The 21,360-nt window shown below is 38.5% G+C and overlaps 1 protein-coding gene across 1 annotated transcript in view; it reads right to left on the bottom strand.

The window, feature by feature from the left end:
- LOC309884012 (uncharacterized protein) overlaps positions 1-21,360 on the bottom strand; it is a 35,827-nt gene that overhangs the window by 11,316 nt on the left and 3,151 nt on the right. Inside the window, exons 2-15 of the mRNA XM_082772622.1 lie at positions 20,727-20,989; positions 19,699-19,909; positions 19,099-19,306; positions 18,552-18,695; positions 17,622-17,778; positions 16,908-16,987; positions 16,020-16,143; positions 15,440-15,520; positions 15,253-15,354; positions 14,459-14,586; positions 13,696-13,795; positions 12,892-13,011; positions 11,992-12,074; positions 274-332 (exon numbers count right to left, since the gene is read on the bottom strand). Coding sequence (XP_082628748.1) covers positions 274-332; positions 11,992-12,074; positions 12,892-13,011; positions 13,696-13,795; positions 14,459-14,586; positions 15,253-15,354; positions 15,440-15,520; positions 16,020-16,143; positions 16,908-16,987; positions 17,622-17,778; positions 18,552-18,695; positions 19,099-19,306; positions 19,699-19,909; positions 20,727-20,924 — 1,795 coding nt within the window. The 5' untranslated portion in view covers positions 20,925-20,989. The remainder of the gene's footprint in view (positions 1-273; positions 333-11,991; positions 12,075-12,891; positions 13,012-13,695; positions 13,796-14,458; positions 14,587-15,252; positions 15,355-15,439; positions 15,521-16,019; positions 16,144-16,907; positions 16,988-17,621; positions 17,779-18,551; positions 18,696-19,098; positions 19,307-19,698; positions 19,910-20,726; positions 20,990-21,360) is intronic.

Raw genomic sequence — 21,360 nt, 5'->3', positions numbered from 1 at the left:
ACACAGACCTCTTCCAAATCATCTCAGGAATTTCTTTGTTTATACCACCAAACAAAAGTATTCCAGAGATCCACAATGACCTCCTTGCAGTTAACCAAAAGACCAATCGGGTCTTTTTATAGCTCTTATCCTCTCATCCCTGTTCCCTGCTTCCATCTATGAGACTTACTGTGGCTTCAGGTCCTCAATCCAGCTCTCCAATTGTCAGGGTTTGGATCCAATATTCCCATGTTTTAGGCACCCCAGGAGTCTTACCTACCTATACGAGGCTACCAATTGCAAACATGGATTTGGTTACAGGATGGCTGCCATCATCTGTCTCTGGTATTGGCCTTGGAATTCAGGACATAATGATCATGCACAACTTTTCAAAGCCCAGAGTAATCGCCAGCAAAGAGGGGCAAGGCAAGGGAGCTGTGATGGAGTCTATGCATTTAGCCAATATGGAAGAGAGGCAATAAGCATACACATTGTTGCTTTTTTTTTTTTTTTTTTCAAAAGCAAAAACCACAAAGTGGAAGTATGTTTCACATAGCATTGTTTGCCCTCCTTTCCTTTTGTCCAAACAGAAGACTGCAATCCCCCCAATGGCATTTGCCTTAATATATTAGCCAGATAGCACAGCATCACGAATAACTCAAAGGTGGTTTTTCACATTCTCTTATTGTTTTGCTTACTAGAATAATGTTTTTGCTACGTTTGCATTTATCCCTAAACATACACAGATGAACTTGGTTTCACAAAATAAAATTCATTGTTATGTTTCACACTGATACTTTGCAAAAGAGTGAAGCCAATTAGAGCGGTATGTATGGGAACATGGTGCTCATGGTACATTCAATCTCAAAGGCTAAAATAGACAGAGGCTTTTTCTTTTTAATATTATTTTACTCTGCTTATAACATATTGCTTCTTATCTTTATTCTTAACCGGTCATGTAAGAAAAGCCCAATTCCCAGACTCACAATAAATCAGTGAAAGCTGTGTAGAAATTGACTACCATTTTATTTTTCTTCCAGATCTGAGATAGTGATTGGAGACTCACACCTGGAAGACGTTCTTACAGAAAGAAGCTACTTCTTCAGTCTGCTTGACACAAAGCAAAAAAGTACAACTGCTCTCTGGTAGTCCACTTTCCCTCATAAAAGTGAAAATCATATGAAGAAAGAGGAATAAAACATTGCATTATAGATTTTTCTTTTAACAGTAGCAGAAAGCATCTTTCATATTTGAGAAGAATAAGTATTTTAACAATCACTAAATAAAAACTAATTTCTGAGGGTGTTTTAATAAGTTGTCCTTACCTGGAGATGTTATTTGTGATCAGGTGAGACTTCTTCTAACTTTTACACACATATCTTGTGTAGTAGCTGCTGGCGAGTATTGCCCCTAGCTCCCTGAGTGGTCATAGCCCTTCATTAGCATCACACATCACATTCTGTGGTTCTGTGGTGGGGATTATTTCCTCCTGAGAGTGAAGATTTAATTTCTCCAATTACCTTCTGAAGAAAGGCACAATTACTGAAAAAGTTGTGAGAAGACAGAAAGAGCACTGAGTACAAATGACTGCATTTCTGGTTCACTGCCTTTGGAGAATGGATAATCCACCAGAGATTAATATATAACTCCATTCTATGGCACCAATTATTTTGGAAACTGCAACAGTAGGTATTTCTTTTCAGGTCCTGGAGTTAAACACAGTATGAGAATTGGTACAATAAAAGTACGAAGATTTTAATAAACCTGGTGCCGATAAATGTCACCTGTAATATCTGACAGACAATTACATGAATAAAATACATGGAGTTCAGCCATGTGTCATCAGCTCTGATTATGAAAATTCAAACTATAGAGTCATTGCTATGAAATGGGGTGACAAAGATGAGGTGAGACAAAGTCCATGCTCTGGAAGGTAGCAACACGATGTATGAACTACAGGTTTAGGAGAATCTACTACGATCACAGTACAGCATTTTAGTTTTTCCACCTTGAGCTTTGAGTCCAGCAAGGGGAAAATATTTATAAACTAAAGACCTAACTAAATAAAGGCTAACTAACTAACTAAGTAACTAACTAAGTAACTAACTAAATAAAGGCTATACATAAGCATACATATAGACTATATAGTATATGTAGACTGTATATAAATATACAGAGGCAATAAACTGTATAATTAGGAATCAGAGTCAGGGAACGGCCAGAGATGATGTTAGAAACAAGCAGAGATAGCAGCTGTGGAAGTAATGGACTATGGAGAGGCAGAACCAGGCTGTTTGAGCCCACATGTCCTTGCCACATCAATGTATGACTGATTCTTCAGGTAGACTGCTAAATTGCTACATGTTAGGAGTACCCAAAAGCTTTCAAGTCACTTTTGCAAACTGAACCTAAACTCTGAAATTACTCAAAGGTAAACTACCAATCTGTCTTCCTTGTCATTGCACAAGTCAAGTACAGCCTCACTCCCTATCATGTCTTATTATAGACCCAGAACCAACTCCCCAGACTAAATTCTGTAGAGTTCACTGTTAGAAGATGACCTTCCCCAGTTTGGTAAACTACATACAACATAATAAAAAAGCATATACTCAAAACTAAAGTAACTGTAGACTGCCCACCTCTTGTTTTAACATTTTTTTTAAAAGGGTGTGCAGCAGACTTCCTGAAGTGACACTGTTAGCTGATGTTATGGTAATGTGAAAAAAGAATCACTGCATTCTTCTGATTTGACTGCTATTTTAGTGGTTCTGCTTTTGCTCTTACCATTTTTCAGTCAAGAGCATGAAAAAAGATAACTATGGGTAGAGGTACACGGAAGCTCCTATACACAGTCAGAGAAATTAAGGTGGACAGGACAACAATAAATACAGGGAATTCCCAGTAAAACCTGGAGAAAAACACTGTGTGGTGCTCAGTTCTTTGAATTTTCACTTCAAGAGCACATACAGTGAGATTCAGAGCAGGAACATTTGGGTTAGGTATTGAGGAACTTCATGTCTTTGTAGCAGGGCACAGCATCTTCTGTCTTCTCTCCCCACAGTGCAAATAATTTCTCACACTGCCTGGACTGGTAAGTGGCTTTTGAGTTGTGTAATACACACAAAAAAAACAAGTGTGCTACTCTGAACACATGGCGTTTCTATCTAGCATGTGAAGAGAGCATTAGCTCATCTTCCATCCAGTTTGGAGAGACTGAAATCAATGAGTGAGTTTGATCACAAGTTTGCAAAGCACCCAGATTTGGCCCATTTCCCAGAGCAAATTGGGGTAAAATCCTAAGAGCAATCAGGGGTTTACAGCAACAATTCAAGTGACATCCAGCCTGTCTGGCCTGCATTCTGCAAATGCATTTTGAGACATACAACACAGCTGCTACTGTTTGTAAATGTCCTTAACCATTATTTGGTGCAATAGTGATCGGTAATATACACACAGATAGGTCAGACAGGTAATTTGTCCTCCAACTCCTACAACAAACAAATAAAAAGTATGCCAAGCTTTCGACTGGACACAGTATACTGCAGCAGCTTTCTGCCAGCACACACAGAAAAAAACACTTGAGTGGTGATTTTTATGGTAGCAGCAATGAAATCTGAAGAAGCTTCTCATTTGCTCCCCAAAATGTAACTAGCTGTCCCCAGAAAGTAGGATTCAGAGCTGCTGTTGATGAGAATGTACTGGAGAGCCTCCCAAGGCAGATAATGCAGTTCCAGGTTGACATCTCTTTTGCTTACTTCAGATACAACACATTGGACAGGAAGTAGCCTGAAGACTTTCTGTCTGGAATGAATCACCAAAGGAATAATTAAAACAATATTATATACAAATAGAAACCCAAAACATACCCCACACCTCTTTCAGTCACTTTTGTCATTTCCTGAAAAATATAATGCTCTCAGCATGCAAATGCTCCAGTGAGTGAGGTTTATTTTTCATTTCATGCCTAGTTCTGTTCCTACAGAAATCAATTTGCAGCTATCCCCTGGTTTCAGCAGTGCAAGTTCAGATCCATTTAGATGGTTGTAATCTACATGGATGCAGTACTTTGTGCATTTGATTTCTCTCTCTCTAAAACAAACAAACAAAAAACCCTCATGCAATTATATACTTAGTAGGTAGAAAGCAAAGCAATATTCATTTCAGAGCTTAAGAGTATGAAAGAGGTAAGTACCCTCCTGGCACAGCCTCTCCTGGGACTTGTGTTTGTCAGTTAGTAACTCAATTAGTTGTCCTGAAAGGTCATCAACAGCTTCACTACACAGCACGTTTGCTATTTTTCCAAGCTTTTGAGACAACAGCAGACGTGCTCATGGGTACAACACAGTGGGTTTAGAGCAGAACCAGGACATTTTGAGATAAATAAACCTATTTTTTGGTTCACTGGTGTTTTTGTGCTCCCAGTAAATACAGCTCGACTTGGTCATAAAGTTCAACTGCTACTTACGTCTTCTGACTCAAGAATAAAGAGTACATGGGCTGTGTTGTAGCAGCACTGTTTGAGCTGCCGGTGCTATGGAAGGGTAACAAGAAATCTGAGATGCAACCTAGCAGGGATGAACTAAGCCTCTGCTGCTGCCATACCCACGTAACTATGCTTGACTGTTATGGAAATACCTCGTAGTCTAAACTCATCACTCAGCCCAGAAAATCCTTGATCATATTTAATCCTGAAACTATATGTAACTAGCTAAAGCTAATGTGGAAGTCTGATAATCAAAAACAGTTAAAATTATTCTCATAGAATAATGTTTGTTACCTACTCGCCATAATCCTAACACTCTTTCAGCAATAACAATGCATATATGAAAATAAAAGTAAAAGGAAAGTCTGATTTGTTCTCTTTTCTTGTTACTTTCAATACAGTTTCTCCCACATATATTTAAAATTATAGGAAGTATATTGCTTTAGAAACATCTCAAAACACAAGAACAAAAATCAGCAGCTACTCTTGATTAGAAGGTTGTTCAACACCTCTTAAGACTAATAGGATGACAGAAGGCAGAAAAGCAATTCAGGATCAGCACATTCTGACTGGGAGCACAGCAGCAAAGTTCTTCCTCATGTTTTGTTCCTTAGTTGCTTCCTTTGGATTTTCACAGATATTGTCTTTCATTGTTGTTGAACAAGCTCTACCTAGTTTATAAAGAGAAATAACAACAGTACTAAGCAGTGTGGCACAGCTGCATTGCTTTTCTTTGTTGTGGCAAACCTGCAATTTCAAAACTTATGGGCTCTTTTGAGGATGAAGCAGGCAGGCCACACTCCAGTTCCAGTGCTTGACAAAAAATCCTTCAGGATTTTCCTATTTGGATTCAGGTTTTGCATCATTATAAAAATGCACTAATGCATTGGTGAGTCCAACAGGCCCAATGTATAGAGTGAGAACTCCGTAACTTCAGCAGAGAGAAAAACTCCTGGGTGAGACTTTCCCTTGTATAAGGGGTAATTTACACCACTAGAACAGGGCTTAGGGCAAAATCAACCCAGACCAACATGGGCTAATGCCAAAAAGCAAGAATTTGTTCTGGCATTATATTCTTAAGACTGTTTTAAAAATGATTACTTCCTAAAATCATAATTAGATTGCTAAAAAAACTTCTTACATAGAATAAATTGATTACAAGAACAATCTGATTTATTTGCCTCCAAGTGGATTGCTTTGCCAAAACACATTCCAAATTTGAATGCACTTAAAAAGAATCAGATTCTGAAACTGTGACCAGATTACATTATTCAACATGTTTTTTATGGTTGCACTTAAAAATCCAATGCTATTTATAGTTATTCCACTCAAAAATGGGATTACATTTAAAATAATCAACCTGTTTTCCCTCTGCTCTAATTAAATCAAGGAGAGAAAAAATTAATCTCCCAGAACAAAGCTGTTACTCAGGAAAAAGGAATGGAAATTTAAAACCATGTATTGATGCTGTTGAAACCCTGTCCAGAAAGTGAGGAAGCCAAAGGCAGACAGTGCAGTCCATTGATTTTTGGTGGGAACTGGTGCATTGTTGCTTAGCCAGATAGGGCTTATTCTGCTATCCTGGATGAACTGATCATGTTTAACTCTGAATGGGGATGCCCTGGAGTTCTTTTCAACCATTCTGAATACACTGCTTGTGGGGTTTGATTCCTGCAAAGGAAGCCCCACCTGTGAAGGCTGTACTACAGTTCCTCTCTGCACAGTCCGCTGACATCAGTAATGAGCTGTGAAAATCACACTGCAATTCCCCCAAACCTGCTGTACCCTTTCAACCTGACAATCTGGCACCAGAGAAAACTGTGATAACTCTGCTGAGGAACACAGGCTATTGATTGTTAACAGCTGAGGCTCTCACCCCACGCTATTGTATGTAAACTCTGTTATTGTAACATCTCAGCATTATCTTTGTCAATGAAAATGTCTAGAAATACATTTAATATTTTATAGCTGTATTTAATTTGCAAAATCTGATTCCTGTGTTTAAACAAATTAAGCTACATTTATGCTCGTAGGCACAATTTGATTAGATGAAGGAGCATTTCATTTTCCTGTACATAATCACAGTGCAATCTGATACAGGTTCATCTGTAGTCTCAACGTAAGATCATCAGATCCTATCAGCACAGGCCTAAAATGTTCACCTAATTAGTGTTTACTTATACAGCTAGAATGTGGTCAGATTTTTCAAAGCTGCGTTTCAAAAAATGATTAAAAGACATAGAGGTACCAAGAGAAAAAAGACAAAATTCTATTATTCAAAAATGTGAGCTGTTTGTATTTCTAAACTGATTATTAGGTTTGCTTAGAGTAGTTTTAACTTAAGGGTGCATTCCATTGGTACTTGCCTTTCTCAGGTATTTGTAAGGTGCAGTAACTGCTTTCACATGCTTTTGCTGATGAAGAATTAATTTTTCAGGATCATGAAATGTAAATTCATGAGACAGAACAATAATATCTTTTACCACCTAAATGAGAGAGCTAGAGTTAAGCAACACGCAGCAAATGGTATCTTGATGAATAACAGTCAAAAGAAAGACTAAGATAAATAACTCAATTTTCTACAATCAAATTCCTTTCAAATGAACAGAAATACAAGTTTCTAGGCCAGATGCAGGATAATTTTCTGTACCTAGAGAGCAAATAAAAATTTGGTATTAAGAAGCAGCGCAGGCCAAGTAATTCTCAAATCTTTGGTTCAGTGGTAAACCAAACCAAATCAGACCAGCTATTTATGAACATCAACAGCTTTCTTTACTTTCTTTCCAGTAACATGAAAAAGGTAAATGACTGCAACTGATGTCAAACTTCATTCACCTCAAAACAGAAAACAGCAAAATTCTTTTGGTCAAATAAAATATTTGGAGTTAATATGATTTTTCTCTTAAATTTAAATCAATACTCAAAAAAATATTTTGTTTTAAAATGAAAAAGTAAAATCTTTTGATTTTGACAACATTAGAATGTAATTTTATTAAAAGAATGCTGTAAATGCAAAATTGCAATCATTTGGAGTGATTTTTTTGGATACTGGTGTTTCTTGTAGGGCGACTAGCAAATCCAGAATCTTCTATGTGTGGGTCTTGGAATTTCTCCTCATCTGAACCACTGAAGTGGTACCATCGCATAGTCTAATTTGAGTTCAAAATTTTCTCCAGGGAACTCTACTCTAGACATCTGTAAGGACATTTCCATTGTATGCGAGTGACTGCAAACACACAGATTTGGTTTGGCTGTTACATTTGTAGACATCTAACCTTATTTTTTCATTCTGCTGTTATGAATGAATATGAATGAAATGTTCTGAGCAGCCTGGCAAAGTTCACAGAGGCCTTAAAAAGCTGAGGACCTTCATGCCCACAGCCTCACTCCCTCAGTGGGAACCTGACTTGAGAGCATGAAGCCATGTGAAGTGTAGACTTTTGAGCAAACAGAGACCTTGGTGAAGCCAAATTTGTCAACAGCATTATGTTCTTTCTTCTTCTGGTAGAAATCATAATAAGCAAACTTCTCACTTTTATGGGGGATTTGATTTCCTGTGCTTACAGAGGTTTCTGTGCTCCCCTTGAAGTCCACAGGATTGTGCTGGAAGATAATTTTCCTTTGGATTTTAAGACTGTATTCTAGGAATCCACTAGGAATCAAGCAGCTGCTGGACACTGTTGCTCTGAGAGCCAACAGAAGCTCAGACACTAATGATGAGTTTTTGATCTGCATCTTAAATCTAATATTTTGAATGTGAAGGCTGAACTTGGCAAATTACCCCTTCTGTAACTGATCTTTTCAGTAATGAATCCTTCTCACATGGATTTACTTACAGTCATTTAATTTATAAATTGTGCTCATTTTTATTCGTATGGGGGGACTATTAAGACTCATACAAAGCATTAACATAATAATTGGTTTTACATCAACAACATCAACAATCTAAAAAGCCTTATGAATAATTGAAAACAAACTCACCTAATGGCTGCTCTATTTTTCATTACAGCTTTACTCCAATTTTTTGTATTGTGGAAAAAGAAATGAAGTCATAGATCACTTATAAAATGTTCCTGCTCAATGGACTAGCTAAAATAACACACGAAAAGTCACAAAAATTGCCATCCAGCAAATCTGCAAGACCATGTTCCAAACACATTCTGGAAATGTGTTAAGGACTTCCAGACATAAAGCTAAATATTAACTTTCTTACTAATGCAAGCAAAGCAGTTTTACGGGCTAACATACACACAACACTATATATATGTCTCTATATACACAGACACAGAGTATGTCTGTATACCTGTAATATTGAGTATGCACTGTAACTTTCTACAACTATTAGTTCTCATTGTCTATGACAGCACCATACAAGAAAGGATCATTCCTCAGTACTGCAGACAATCTCAAATTCTCACTGCATTTACCTCAGAGAGACTGTTAGAACAAAAGATGGGGTCTCATGCTCATACCTATCTCAAAAGTCTACTTGGTTTGTGCTTGGAGTTCAAGAGACCCTTCATCACATGGTTCTCATCCTACCAACGTAAATGTGAATTTTGAATTTTGCCAAAATAAACTGCTAGACCTTTATCTGTAGCAATGCATTTTCAGGACTTGTGCTGCCATGGTCCCAAACAAAAAAGAAACAAGCAGACAAAAACTGATATAACCACTATGGGTAAAATATACAGAGGAACCTGTTCCCAGCTGAAACTGAAGTTTTGTCTCTTTATAAAAGTGGAATCAGTTGTTTTACTTGTCTCCTATCCTTAGAACAGCTGTGTTGCCCATTCTAAACACACTTAAAACACCACAGAAAGAGTAAAGGGCTACTTATCTTCTGAAGCAGGGGCTGAAGACCAAAGAGCCCCAAGAACACAACAGCTTCTTCCTTATGATCCATTTCTGTTTCCTTTGAAATCCAAATATAACAGTACTGACTTTGCAGAAGTTCAGCAAAATATTCAGAGGCACTGGCAGCATTAACGCCTGGGGGAGCTTGATTTGCAACCTTATCATAGCAAAGCACTCCTGTAATAAAGTCATCATGTTGCTTCCATAGGCTTTGGATGAGAAGCTAAAACCTCAGGAAATAAGCTATCAGAAAGCTAACAGGAAAAATATATTTGATACAGAACACCTTTTTAGATGCAGCTATTATTTCATTGTCTCTTAAAATAACATTAAATTGAAGCTGGGCTATCACAGGGCTGGAAAAGAGGCCTGAAAGACAAAGGCTGGTCTATTGAAAACAGTACTTTTCAGCTAGAATGATACAATGCAGTCAGATTTCAAACTTCATGGCTCCAAAAAACAGCCATGTGTTGGAGAGAGATTTTGCTTTCAACTGCTTGTAAATCCATGTCTCCAAAATCTTTCTGCACAGATTAGAGGAAATTTATTTGTGATTCTCTGGATCTTGGGAAGAGGACAGTTAAACAAACCATCTACCCTGAATATGAGACATAAGAGTATAATGAACATCAATTATTAAGAGGTTGCTGCAGCATGGAGCAGGGTACCTCGCAGACTACAGCAGAATGAATAACCTGAAAATATGTTTGACTTTGATCCTAGCCCATTCATGCAAAAAAATGGGTACTAGAGAACAAGAAAGACCCACCTTCTAGAGTCAGCTAAATAAGGGATTAAAGTAGGTCATAATTTAGGCACTGAAGCTTGGCACAAACTATTCTAACGAGACAAACTTGAATTTTGAGTCAAAAGACTCCTGACCCCATTGAAATCAGTGGTAGAACTGTTATGGTGGGTGCGGTACAGTTTCATTTAGATCTTTTACAGGCCTTTAACTTTCCCAACTTTCAAGTTAGCTGCTTGATTTTTGGGCCCTTACAATTTGGTGATGGATGGAAAAAAAAAAAAACAACAAAAAAAAGCAATCCCACCAACCCTCAAATATTCCTGGAGTTTAATGGCCCAAACAGCTAATTGCAATGCCAGGGATAGTTTCTAGGGTCTCTGAATCCCAACGCATACACCTGCTTATGATTATACTTTTTGCATTTGGCTGGGCATGCGATAGTAAAACACTTAATGTCTGAAACCAAGCAGAAAGATCTAGAAGAGGCAGAGTCCCTGGTAGGTCCAGCAGTACATAACTTTTAAGGGAAACTGAACTGGGTACAAATAAGAGCTTGAGACAGCGATGAGTGACGTGCCAAAACAACTGCATTTAAGTTACTCATGACTAGTTTTACAATTATGTAATCCATACTTCTATAAATCTTGGGAGTGAAATAGTGAAAAGTGTTATGAAATCTCTGTGAAATACTAAGTAGCATTAAGAAAATGAAGCCATTATCAGAAAAGAATTATGTAAACATTGTATTTATTAATGATTCCTTTCATTTCAGCCATTGCTGCTACATAAATTGTTTATTGTTTCATTGACATAACCAAAGTGTTTAAGCTAAAGAAATAAAATGCTTTATTTTCTCAAAATTAGCATTCTCCAAATCTCACTTTAAAACAGCGCAGAAGACACAGAACTCCAGGCAGTGAGACAGCTGTAGAAGACCTTCTTTCCTGCCCTGAGATGCTGCTGTGTTCCGGCAATTTCCTCTTATTTAATGAACACAAGAGGCCCACTGAAGGTATTTTCATGATTTAATGAAAATTCGTGCTAGAAAATGAAGTCTTTGAGTACATAAAATCAACAAGCCTGAAGATGAACAGTTAAGAACTAATACAGCCTTAAAACTTGGCCCACTATTGCATGTGCAACTGAAGGAACAGTATGTACACTGCCATACATGTTTCTTCATAAAGCGAAGAGCTAAATATTACACTGACATGATCATCCAAACCAGATCACAGAAGTTTGTTCACTGGATTCACCTCTACCTACGTTGCAGACAGAGCCTGGTCCTGCAGCAAGTGGCTAATATGGCTAAGAGCCATGATTTGTTCTACAAAGTGCGTCACTTGCCTAACAGCAAACTTTAAAGACCACAAGTGGTACGGGAGCTTTTGTCTATTGCATGTGAAGATCAGAATAGAGGGTGAGCAATGAAGCTATTGTCCATGTTAGACAGTATTTGTGGAAGAAGCATATACGACGCTGAGGATCAATAGGGGAGTCTTTCCATCATTAAACATTAGGAGGACTGCATTCACTTTAGAGCATGTGGCATTTGAACAACTCAAAGTCATGTCTGTCTTTTTCTGCAAGTTGGAACTATACAATCTGTATCAGCAATATCTCTTCACTGATTTTGGATGCTCCCTAAAAGAGAAGGGTCACCAGCTAAGTTCTTTTGAGCTTTTGGATATTAAGGACTAGAATGGAATTGTATGATTTGTTTGTCCTCCCAGCAGTGCTTCAGGAACTGAACCAGTGGCACTGACGTTAGAAGTTTTGCAAGCAGGTGCAAACATCATACTTTGGGATTATCTACATGTTTTGATGCTCAGGCATTTGACAAAAACAAACCAGGCCAGTTGTAACAGAGAAATATAGCAACAGTGGAATGAAAGAAGTTCTGTGAAGTTCCAAACAATGTTACATCCGTCCCCACTCTTTATTCCTTAATTCATGCCTCTTAATCTTCCCAGTGATTGTCTTTGGCATCTGTTGGACAAATTCCACCTAAATAAAAAAGACAGAAGACAATGTAGTATGTTCTCTATAGAGCTGGTTTTCCAAGAAAGGCATTCAGGATATGTGGAAAACATGGAGGGTTCCCATCAGTAAGAATGTCTTGTATAAAGGATCAAGACCATGCCCAATCAGGGTAGCACAATGCAGATCTTCTGTAAATTTCTTTGGCTGCCTAGATGGCCAAACATCTGTGTAGCTGCCTCCCAGCTAACCAAACCGGATACTGTAACAGAAGGATGAAGAAGACCTAAACAATATCAGAGGACAGAAATGAGTGACAAAATGAAGAGAAGAGGGATGGTGTTGGCACCAAGTCTTTAATGGTCCTTAGTTCCTACGCATTCTACACGTGTGAACTAAAGCACTGTTGGCAGTAATTTTCTTGTAGTGCTGGGAAAACAGTTTCTGAGAAACATGAAGTGCATCCTCCTGGACTTTCCTCTTACATGTAAACTGTGAGGACCATTGGATAAATACTTACTCAGACTCAGTCAGGTGCTACCCCTGAAGTCACTGGAGAGTGCATAGTTCCAGACAAAATGCAAAAATGGAGAATTGCAATTGTGACCCTGACTTAGAACATGCAGATCTAACTAGGATATCATACAAAGCCTAGAAATATTTGTGAGATTTAAACAAATACTTTACACGAACTATTGTTATTTAGGAAGATTTTTCTGGAGCCGTTGCTCTAGCTGAGCCCCTACCACTGTCTCTTTCAGGTGAACAATGAAAATCCACATTATAATTCTCCCGTGACTTACGGAAGGGTGCCCTAGTTTAGTTTCTCCACAGAAACATTTACCTTTCTGGGATATTTATATGGAGCAGTAGTTTTCTTGACATGCTCCTGCAATTCACAAGCTAAGTGCTCCTGGTCGCTGGATGAAAAGGTGGCAGACAGGACCACAAACGCTTTCACAACCTGTAAGACAAGGTCAGTAAGAGCGATCTGGCACTGTCAGTTTTTAAGACCTGACACATTGGTTACCAGTAAGTAGTCATAACATGCAAGAGGTAGAAGGAGAGAAACCAGCACAGTGTATGTTAATGGTTGTGCCCAGCTTCTGCGCATGTACATGCAAAAGGATGTTTAAAGTTTAAGAAAAAACCTTTCCTGTCCCCATTACACATAAGGAAGATTTGCTCCATGATCTCAGGGGGATGTCAAGAAGACAGGGGTAACAAGGAGTGTCTCAGCAGAGGCTGCCCAGAAGCTGAGGGACATTCTATTTCTCTGAAGTTCACACTAAGGACAGTAGGACTGTATCGTCCCAGTACAGGGCTGTGCTTTCCCCACACAGGCAGCCCAAGTCAAATGTCAGGGCAGTTAGAGTATAACTTTGGATATACCAAGACAGCCAGAAACAACAGTTTCCGTGTGTAGAAAGTGCTTGATAACAAGCAGTCTGATGAGAGAAAAGCAAATGTCACTGTAATGCTCTCTACAGAGAATGTAAACAGGAAGAAGTTTTGCCTGTCATCCCAAGTAGGATTGTCCATCATGGCATGACTGCCTTATAGCTGTACATTACAGCAAAGGGACTTTGCTTTATATAGCTATATATTTAAACATATTGCTTCCCCCATTGCTGTTCAGCATCACTACCTCTCCTCTGAGGGGATCTGGACTGCTGACAACAGCTGCTTCTGCTACTGCTGGGTGTTCCATCAGTGCACTCTCTACCTCGAATGGCCCAATGCGATACCTAGGTAAGGAAAGAACAACAAAGGATTTGATTTGATGAACTGGAAAACCAGTACCAAATGTTTTGGCTTTTTAAAATTTGCATAGTGAGAAAAAACAAATACAGCTAATTTAGGCAGAATGGGAAGGCTAACTGTATTATAAGGTAGGAGCATTTCATAGTGATCATGTGGTAGAGGACTGCTCGGAGAGAGGCAGTGGATACCTGTTCATCTCCCCCCAGCTCTCCTGGTGGCTCCTGAGCTGTGCCTACACCCACCCCAATAGCTGGGGTCTGCAGTACCAGCTGATGTCACGTTACGGTGTCACATCATACAATACCAAATTGTTTCATTTCAACATGTTTGCAAGAAAATGTTTCAATGGTCTTTGACTCTGATAGAGGTGTCCTTCAATTTCAGCTAAAAAACAAACTAGATTAAAATCCCTCCACTGCCAGTGGAATTTTTCGCTGTGTTGAAACAGATGAGATGTGCAGGGGAAATTGTTACAGATACATGACCAAGATGACACTGCTGGTCTATGAAAAACTAATAACAAATGTGAGCATTCATAAGGCAAGTGGACAATGCATTTCACAAGGTCATTGTGTCAGAAGCTCACCTGAAGTGTAACATGTAAGACTATACAACAGCAGATTTAGAAAGGAAGCATGCAAACCAACCCTGAAGAAATGATGATGTCGTCGTCTCTTCCAATAAACCAAAAATATCCATCTTCATCCATAGTCCCTCTGTCCCCTGTGACGTAAAAATCCCCACGCTCGCTTTCAGCAGTTTTCTTAGGATTATCCTTGAATTGGTTCACAAACAGTCATTTAAATTTTTAGCATGTATCAGCTATGCATTATGCTATAACACATAAAATGTTAAATTAATTGGAACTTAATTTTTTGAATCAAGGCTCTTGAAGAATTTTACTGACTTTGTTATAAAATACAATAAAACAGGTTTTAAAAAAAACACAAACTGACTCCTGAAAATAACTCAATCTCAAATAAATTCTTCTCTTTGCTTTTCTAACATTCACCAATCCAAATAAGTGAATTACTCGGTTTTGCTCTAGATTTCTCGATCTTTTGGTCAATCCTTACCATAAATATTTATCTAGCTTTTCAGATAGTGTATAGTGAATATACAGTACTCCTTAGTGAGATCATGGTAAGTGGTGAGGATGTTAGGGAAATGTTTCAGGCTGGGTTTTCAAATCTGTGTTTTAAAGTCCTTGACCCGATATCTGAATCAAAGAATGCGATGAAGTGAAGTCTGGATCACATTTTTTCCCCTCTGTTCTCAAGGGCATCTTCTCAGATTCTCTCTACTAAACCAGTTTGCTTCTACAGGTCAGGACTCAAAGATGAGTCAGCAAACCTGAAAACTGGTGAAAAATATTGGGCCTTTATAATCCTTAAGGAACTGGAGATATTTTGGGGAGACTGCTGTTTTGGAAAATACTTACTATATATTCAGAGAACAAACCAAGTGGCCTTATAGGTTTGATTCTGACAGCAATTTCCCCCTGTTGTCCTGGAGGCAGAATATTTGCATTTTTGTCTACAACCTAGAATGAAAAACAACATGTACTTGAGTCAAAAAAATAAATAACCCTCCAAACTGATGAAAAAAATCTAGAGTACCCAACAAACCTGAACATCAAAAAGGGGAGCCGCCTTTCCCATTGATCCAGGTTTAATCTTCATCCCTTTAAAAACAGAGCAGATTATTCCCTGAAAAATAAAAAGCAAAATAAAGATTTGTCACAAAAAACTGCTACATTCACATTCAATTCATTAAGTGTATTTTGAAGAATAATCTCAAAGTAAGGAATTAAGATACATAGAATCCTATATATTAGTGCTGTATGGTAGAAATGAGTAAGATCAAGAAACAAAGTATCCTGTGCCACTAATTGCAAAGAATCTGTATCCTCTACTAGCCAATCTTCTTCCTTAGCTTCAAGCTCTGCCATTTTTCCTGTCACTGTCAACTAGAATTTGCTTAACGACATTTAAGGAAATATTAGAGCACATCCTCTCCCAGCTATCCATGTTTCTGTGTGATTCTGTGAGGACAACCGTGAAAATGCATTCTGTCAGAGATTATCAGTAGAGGTGGTTACTAAAACATTCACAGAAATGTGAATCAACAGTGTTCCTGAAACTAAAAGCATCTTAAAGCAAAAAGGAATTACAAATATTTAGCAGAATATTGACACTATAGATGTACCGTTTCAGTCTGGCCGTACACTTCATGGATGTCCAGCCCTGTCTGGCTTTTCCATTTTTCCATAACTTCTGGGTTTAGCGGTTCTCCTCCGCTCATGCAGTGCTTCAGGTTCATGAATTTGTAACTTCACATGGAGTTAAAAAAACAAAGAGAAACACATCTATCAGGTCAAAGAAGGAGCAGAAAAACAGCATACAAGTGTAAGCAAATAACACTGGGGTGCTGTTTATGGGGAGAGTTATTCCCATGAAGGAGGGAAATCAAAGGAATCCCGATCCTTGGGTTCCCAATAAAACAAGGATATCAGTCTTTACTCAACATTATAAACGAATATTAGCACAGGTCGACACACATGGAAAACAAAGAAAACTTTTTTTCTGAAGTCAGTTGGGATTTAAGCATAAGCCTGTAACTAACCCCAGATCAACTTGCTGAGCAAGTGGCCTGATTGCTGACCCTCAGCAAAAGTCCAAGTGAGAAAGTGCAAGAGAGAAGGTACAAATGGTGCCAGTTCATTTGTCAGTGAGAAACTGGAACAGAAGATGATGTACAACTGCTACACCGCAGTTATGCTAATGCTGACTTTCTAGGATGACAGCCCTTCCCAGTGGACAATTAATGTGGTAATTGAAAATGAGAACAGAATTTTACAGGCGCTCAGTTTCATACCCTCTGGGATTTGCTTTCAAGTTCAGTAATGAAAAGTCTCAAGTTTCTCATGGAAAACATCAAGTTTCTCTATGTTTGATCATAAAGCTCAGCAAAACTGACACATCTTGTATGACTGTCTTTTCATAAATGATATTTTAAACTGAATTACTACTAGTTAAAAAGCCAGATCCAGAAGATCACTAAAGGGTAGTTAGGGTAGATAATCTCTTAACCTACCTGGAGAGATCATTTTGCACCAGCATGCGATACAATGTTGGAACACCAACCAGAGTGTCAATAGGGAATCTGCAGAGAGTCTAGTGAGTTAAACAAGATGACATATGAAGCTCAGACCAAAAAAAAATCTGCTTTGTGGATGTACAGTACATAGGTGATGTACAGAAGGGGACAAAAGCTCTCCCTTCTAAGCAAGAGCACCAGATACTCTCTGTTGGGTAAGAAACTCCCCTAAACTTGCCACAACAGGCTGAGAATCACAGTATGTTTGACTGGACAAAATCCCATGCTCACATCCCTACATAACACCCAGACTGCACAGCTGGAAGCATGGGCAGAATAAGCCTGTCTACATTACTGGGATGTTTTTGCTTTCATCTTGGCCAGTACATACAGAGAATCACTTCAGATTCAGTTTGCATTAATGCCAGGCAACATTACCTCCACAGTGACTGGAAATATATGTAAGCAATTAGTTCTGATTTTGGGATGATTTTCACTCATATGCTCACCAGCTATGAGTAAAACATATGAGGGAATCTCAGGATTGGCCCCTTCTGTGTATATTAAAAACATTAATAAGGCTTTATGGAAAGGATACAGTATCTTGAATGCAACAGTGGACATAACCCTCAATAAATCTTTGTATGCAGTTAAGAATTACTTTTTGCTCCCTTTCTGCAGATTAACACATATCCATAATTTCTTCCTTACATTTAGGATGGTTGCTGATTCAATCTGTGGGAGCTGATGCACAAAGATGCATGATCCAAAAACCCAGGCATCAAAAACAGATGTCAGTGAATTTAATATCCAGCCTGTGTCTGCTGTGTTCCATATTACATCTGATGGAGTCAAATCCAACCAGTACCTAACACAGGAGGAAAAAAATAAAAGGTTATGGTAACTTTTTTTTTAATGACAGAAAACAACAAAAAAAAGAGCCATGTCCTTCCTCCCCACCCCTTACACACACACACACACACCCCCTCCAAGAAAAACCACATCTCCTAATGAGCAACATGGGTACTGGCCACTCTCAGTAAGTTCATCTTATGAGCTAGTTCAGGGATAAAAGAGCATCTAAGGTTTAAGTACATATTTGTACAAAGAAATATATACACATAAATATATCATACATATATGATGTCAGTCATAACACAGGATAAAGTAAGGGAAAGAACTCCAATGAAGTGACTTCACACTAGGGAGGAAGATAGAGCTGAAGCAGAAGCATGCATGGATGCTGTGTTAGACACCAGATATTTCAGTTCTAAGTCTGCTCAGGGACCAGGATGATCTGTGTAACCAACATAAACTCTGACTCTCTTCATCCACACACATAACAAAACTTTTGATAGCCCAAACAGCATGATATATTTCGGTACTGCACACTAGAATATTCCCAGCTGATGGCTGCCCTTTGAACCACTCTAAAGAAAGGCTAGGAGATATTCACTGGAACATGGAAACACTGGGGCTGATCCTACTCACCTGTAAATCTGTAAGCATTTCTAACCTGATTTTAGAGGAAGAGGGACTGTGGCCGTACAATTGGGTATTTCTTACTTGGTAACTTCTCAACAGTTCTACTATATGCAGCTCCAATTATCTCACATTCAATCAGGCTCAAACCTTTCATACCTTTCACTTAACAGGGGTCTGAAACCAAGACTACCCTGGGAATGTTCAGTCATCTTTGGAGAACCTGTGGTTCCACTGGTAAAGAAGATATTCACTGAATCTTCAATCCTTGTTTTGGCACAGGAATGGTCAGCAGATTGGTTTCTTTAAAACACAGAATGCAATTGTGACTTCAATGGTTACTTTACACAGGTTTCAGAATCTAATGATGGGTTACACATTGCAACCCCTATTTCAAATAAGCTTCACAGAAGCTTTTAACCAAACTAGATTAAATAATGTCGAGTTACGCTTTCCCCAATAACAGACTTTCCCTTAGAAAGAAGAGGGTAGAAACTTCCTGGAATAAGACTGGTGTTAGCAAACAACTACTGTTAGCAAACAATTCTGATATGAAAACAGCAATCAGGCAGTCATGGATTAACACCACTAAGGCTTAATGTTATTGGATAAGTATTTTCATTTGATGAATACTTCTAAATGTGTGCTTGTGGAGAACATGTCTACTTTCTGCATCATGACTGCAATGCCACTAATGCATACTCACTTGTACAGTTCACTGAAGTTTAGCCATCCCTCCCTACTGCCTTGGGACACGATCAGCTTGGTTTTCAGAAACTGGCTCTCAGATGCCACTGAGTCTACTGCAGGAGCCACTGTGTCATCAGTAATGATGCACTTGGCCTTTGAAGCCTGGAGTCGATATAACATGTCTTTGGCTGATAATTGGGTCGTTCCTGGAATTAAGACAATTCCTGGAAGAGCAATAAAGTTAGTTTGGGATAGCATTTTTTACATCTGATCCTTTTCTAAGAACCTAAACTACTAACTATTCCCAAACTGACCTCTAAGATGAATTTGCCCTGACATTCCCAAGTCAATTAACAGTGGAGTAATGGAGCTGCTCTGCTCTCCTGTAAGAAATGAAATGTGGACCCATCTGCTGACCTCCATAACTCCCTGTCTTCTGCCATCTCCATGCTTCCAGGTCACCCACCCTATGGCACCTAGTACAAATCCTTCAGGACTGCCTGCATAATTGGTAGCTGCATTATTAATTTATATTACTTCTTTATAAACAATTCTTGATCCTTTCAGATGATTACTTTATTAACCAGTTTTACTACTCTCAGATATGCTCACTGACCTGCTCGCATACAAGCCACATTCACCAGCCACCATTCTGGGATTCGTGGCAGGACCACAATAATTCTGTCCCCCTTTTGCAGTCCACATACTTTAGTCAACACATTAGCCACTTTCCGTGACAGGAAGCCCAGCTCCTCAAAGCTCCACTTCACTTCTTCTCCTTTTCCACTTATCCACCAAAAAGCAGAGTTTGATGGTCTTTTTCCAGCCTGTAAGACATAGGGATTCAAAACAAAAACATTTTATTCCAAAAGGCCATGGAATTCTAAAGCATAAATATCTGCAAATTATGGAGCATTCAAGTGTCTCACAACTTGCATATGAGCTATTATTTGTGCAAGACTTGCTATGGATCATGCCCATATATTCCCAATAAATTGCCCTTTTCTGAACCTGAAATGTTTACCAGCCCAATTGTCTCCAGACTCAAGTCCTAGCCTGAATCCTATTCCAGTTTAAGCTTCATGCTGAGCATTAATGCTCCAAAGAAGATAACACTTAACATGAAACACTTGACCTCATATCCCTGATATTCTGGATGGAGTTGTGGAATACTAATACACAGAAACTGCACAAAAAGAGGACAAAATAAAACAGGACAATGCAGTATACCAGGACTAGCACGAAAGCTCAGAAAGAGAGGAGTTAACCAACTACAGAGCAGAATCTACCTTGGAACAAGGCAATTACACATTTGTGGGAGAAATTTCCCTGGTATGCACTATTATTGTTAAACTACCCTTATTTTTATGATGTGAACATCTAACATTATGGCATGTGGAAAGAATAAGCACAGCCATTCCAAGGTTAAATCAAAGTCATAAAGGTCTTACTAATGCTTCTTCTACTTACACAGAGAGCACCAAGGGTCAGAGACGTTTTTAAAAAATAAAGCAAGCAGTGAAATTCTGTATCATCACCTAATGCAAATTAGTTTTAGCAACTTATTATTTTTTAAATAAAAGCAAAACATATTTATTTCAAATGAATTAACGGATCTTATCTGCACAACAAAAGATTGTCTACCTTTTCAATTTCAGTCCATTTGTCCAGTACATCACTTGCAAAGTTAAAGTACTTTGGTATTTCTTGTTCACCCCGTCTGACAGCCTGATACTGTGAATACACATCAGAAGCAAGCAGCTTGGAGTGTCCATGGAAAGTCCTATACAGAGGTTTCTGAGTCCACAAGGATTTTAGAATTGGTAATTTAAATATCTTCATGGCAGAAGATGTATGTAGATGCTGTAGACTACAGAAGAAAGGTAATGGAATTGTTGTGATGAATCCTGCAACAAAAATGATGAAAAAGATAAGTATCACCTTGAAACTATCCAAAGAAAGATGATTCAGTTATGAACAGATTAATTATTAATTGGAGTCACTTAGGCGATTTGCAGCAAAACTGATGCTTCTAATAATTTCATTAAATGCAAAGTTCCCCAGCCTGCTTTCTTGTATCTTATATGAACAGCTTTTTAAGGACTTAATATACTGTCCTCATCATGTATCTTTTCTGTAGCTTGGTTGAACCTTATAGATTCCCAGTGTGCTCTTTGGGGCTGTTAATGGCCCGCAGCTCTCTTTAGTCAAACACAACATCAGCTTGTTATTGTCTACTTTGTAAGAAGGTTATTTATTCTTATACCAGTGCACTCAG

This window comes from Aythya marila (genome assembly GCF_965140915.1).
Source record: "Aythya marila genome assembly, chromosome: 15".
NCBI classification, from domain to species: domain Eukaryota; kingdom Metazoa; phylum Chordata; class Aves; order Anseriformes; family Anatidae; genus Aythya; species Aythya marila.
The sequence above is the reverse complement of the archived record's forward strand: the minus strand, read 5'-3'. Positions and strand labels throughout refer to the sequence as shown.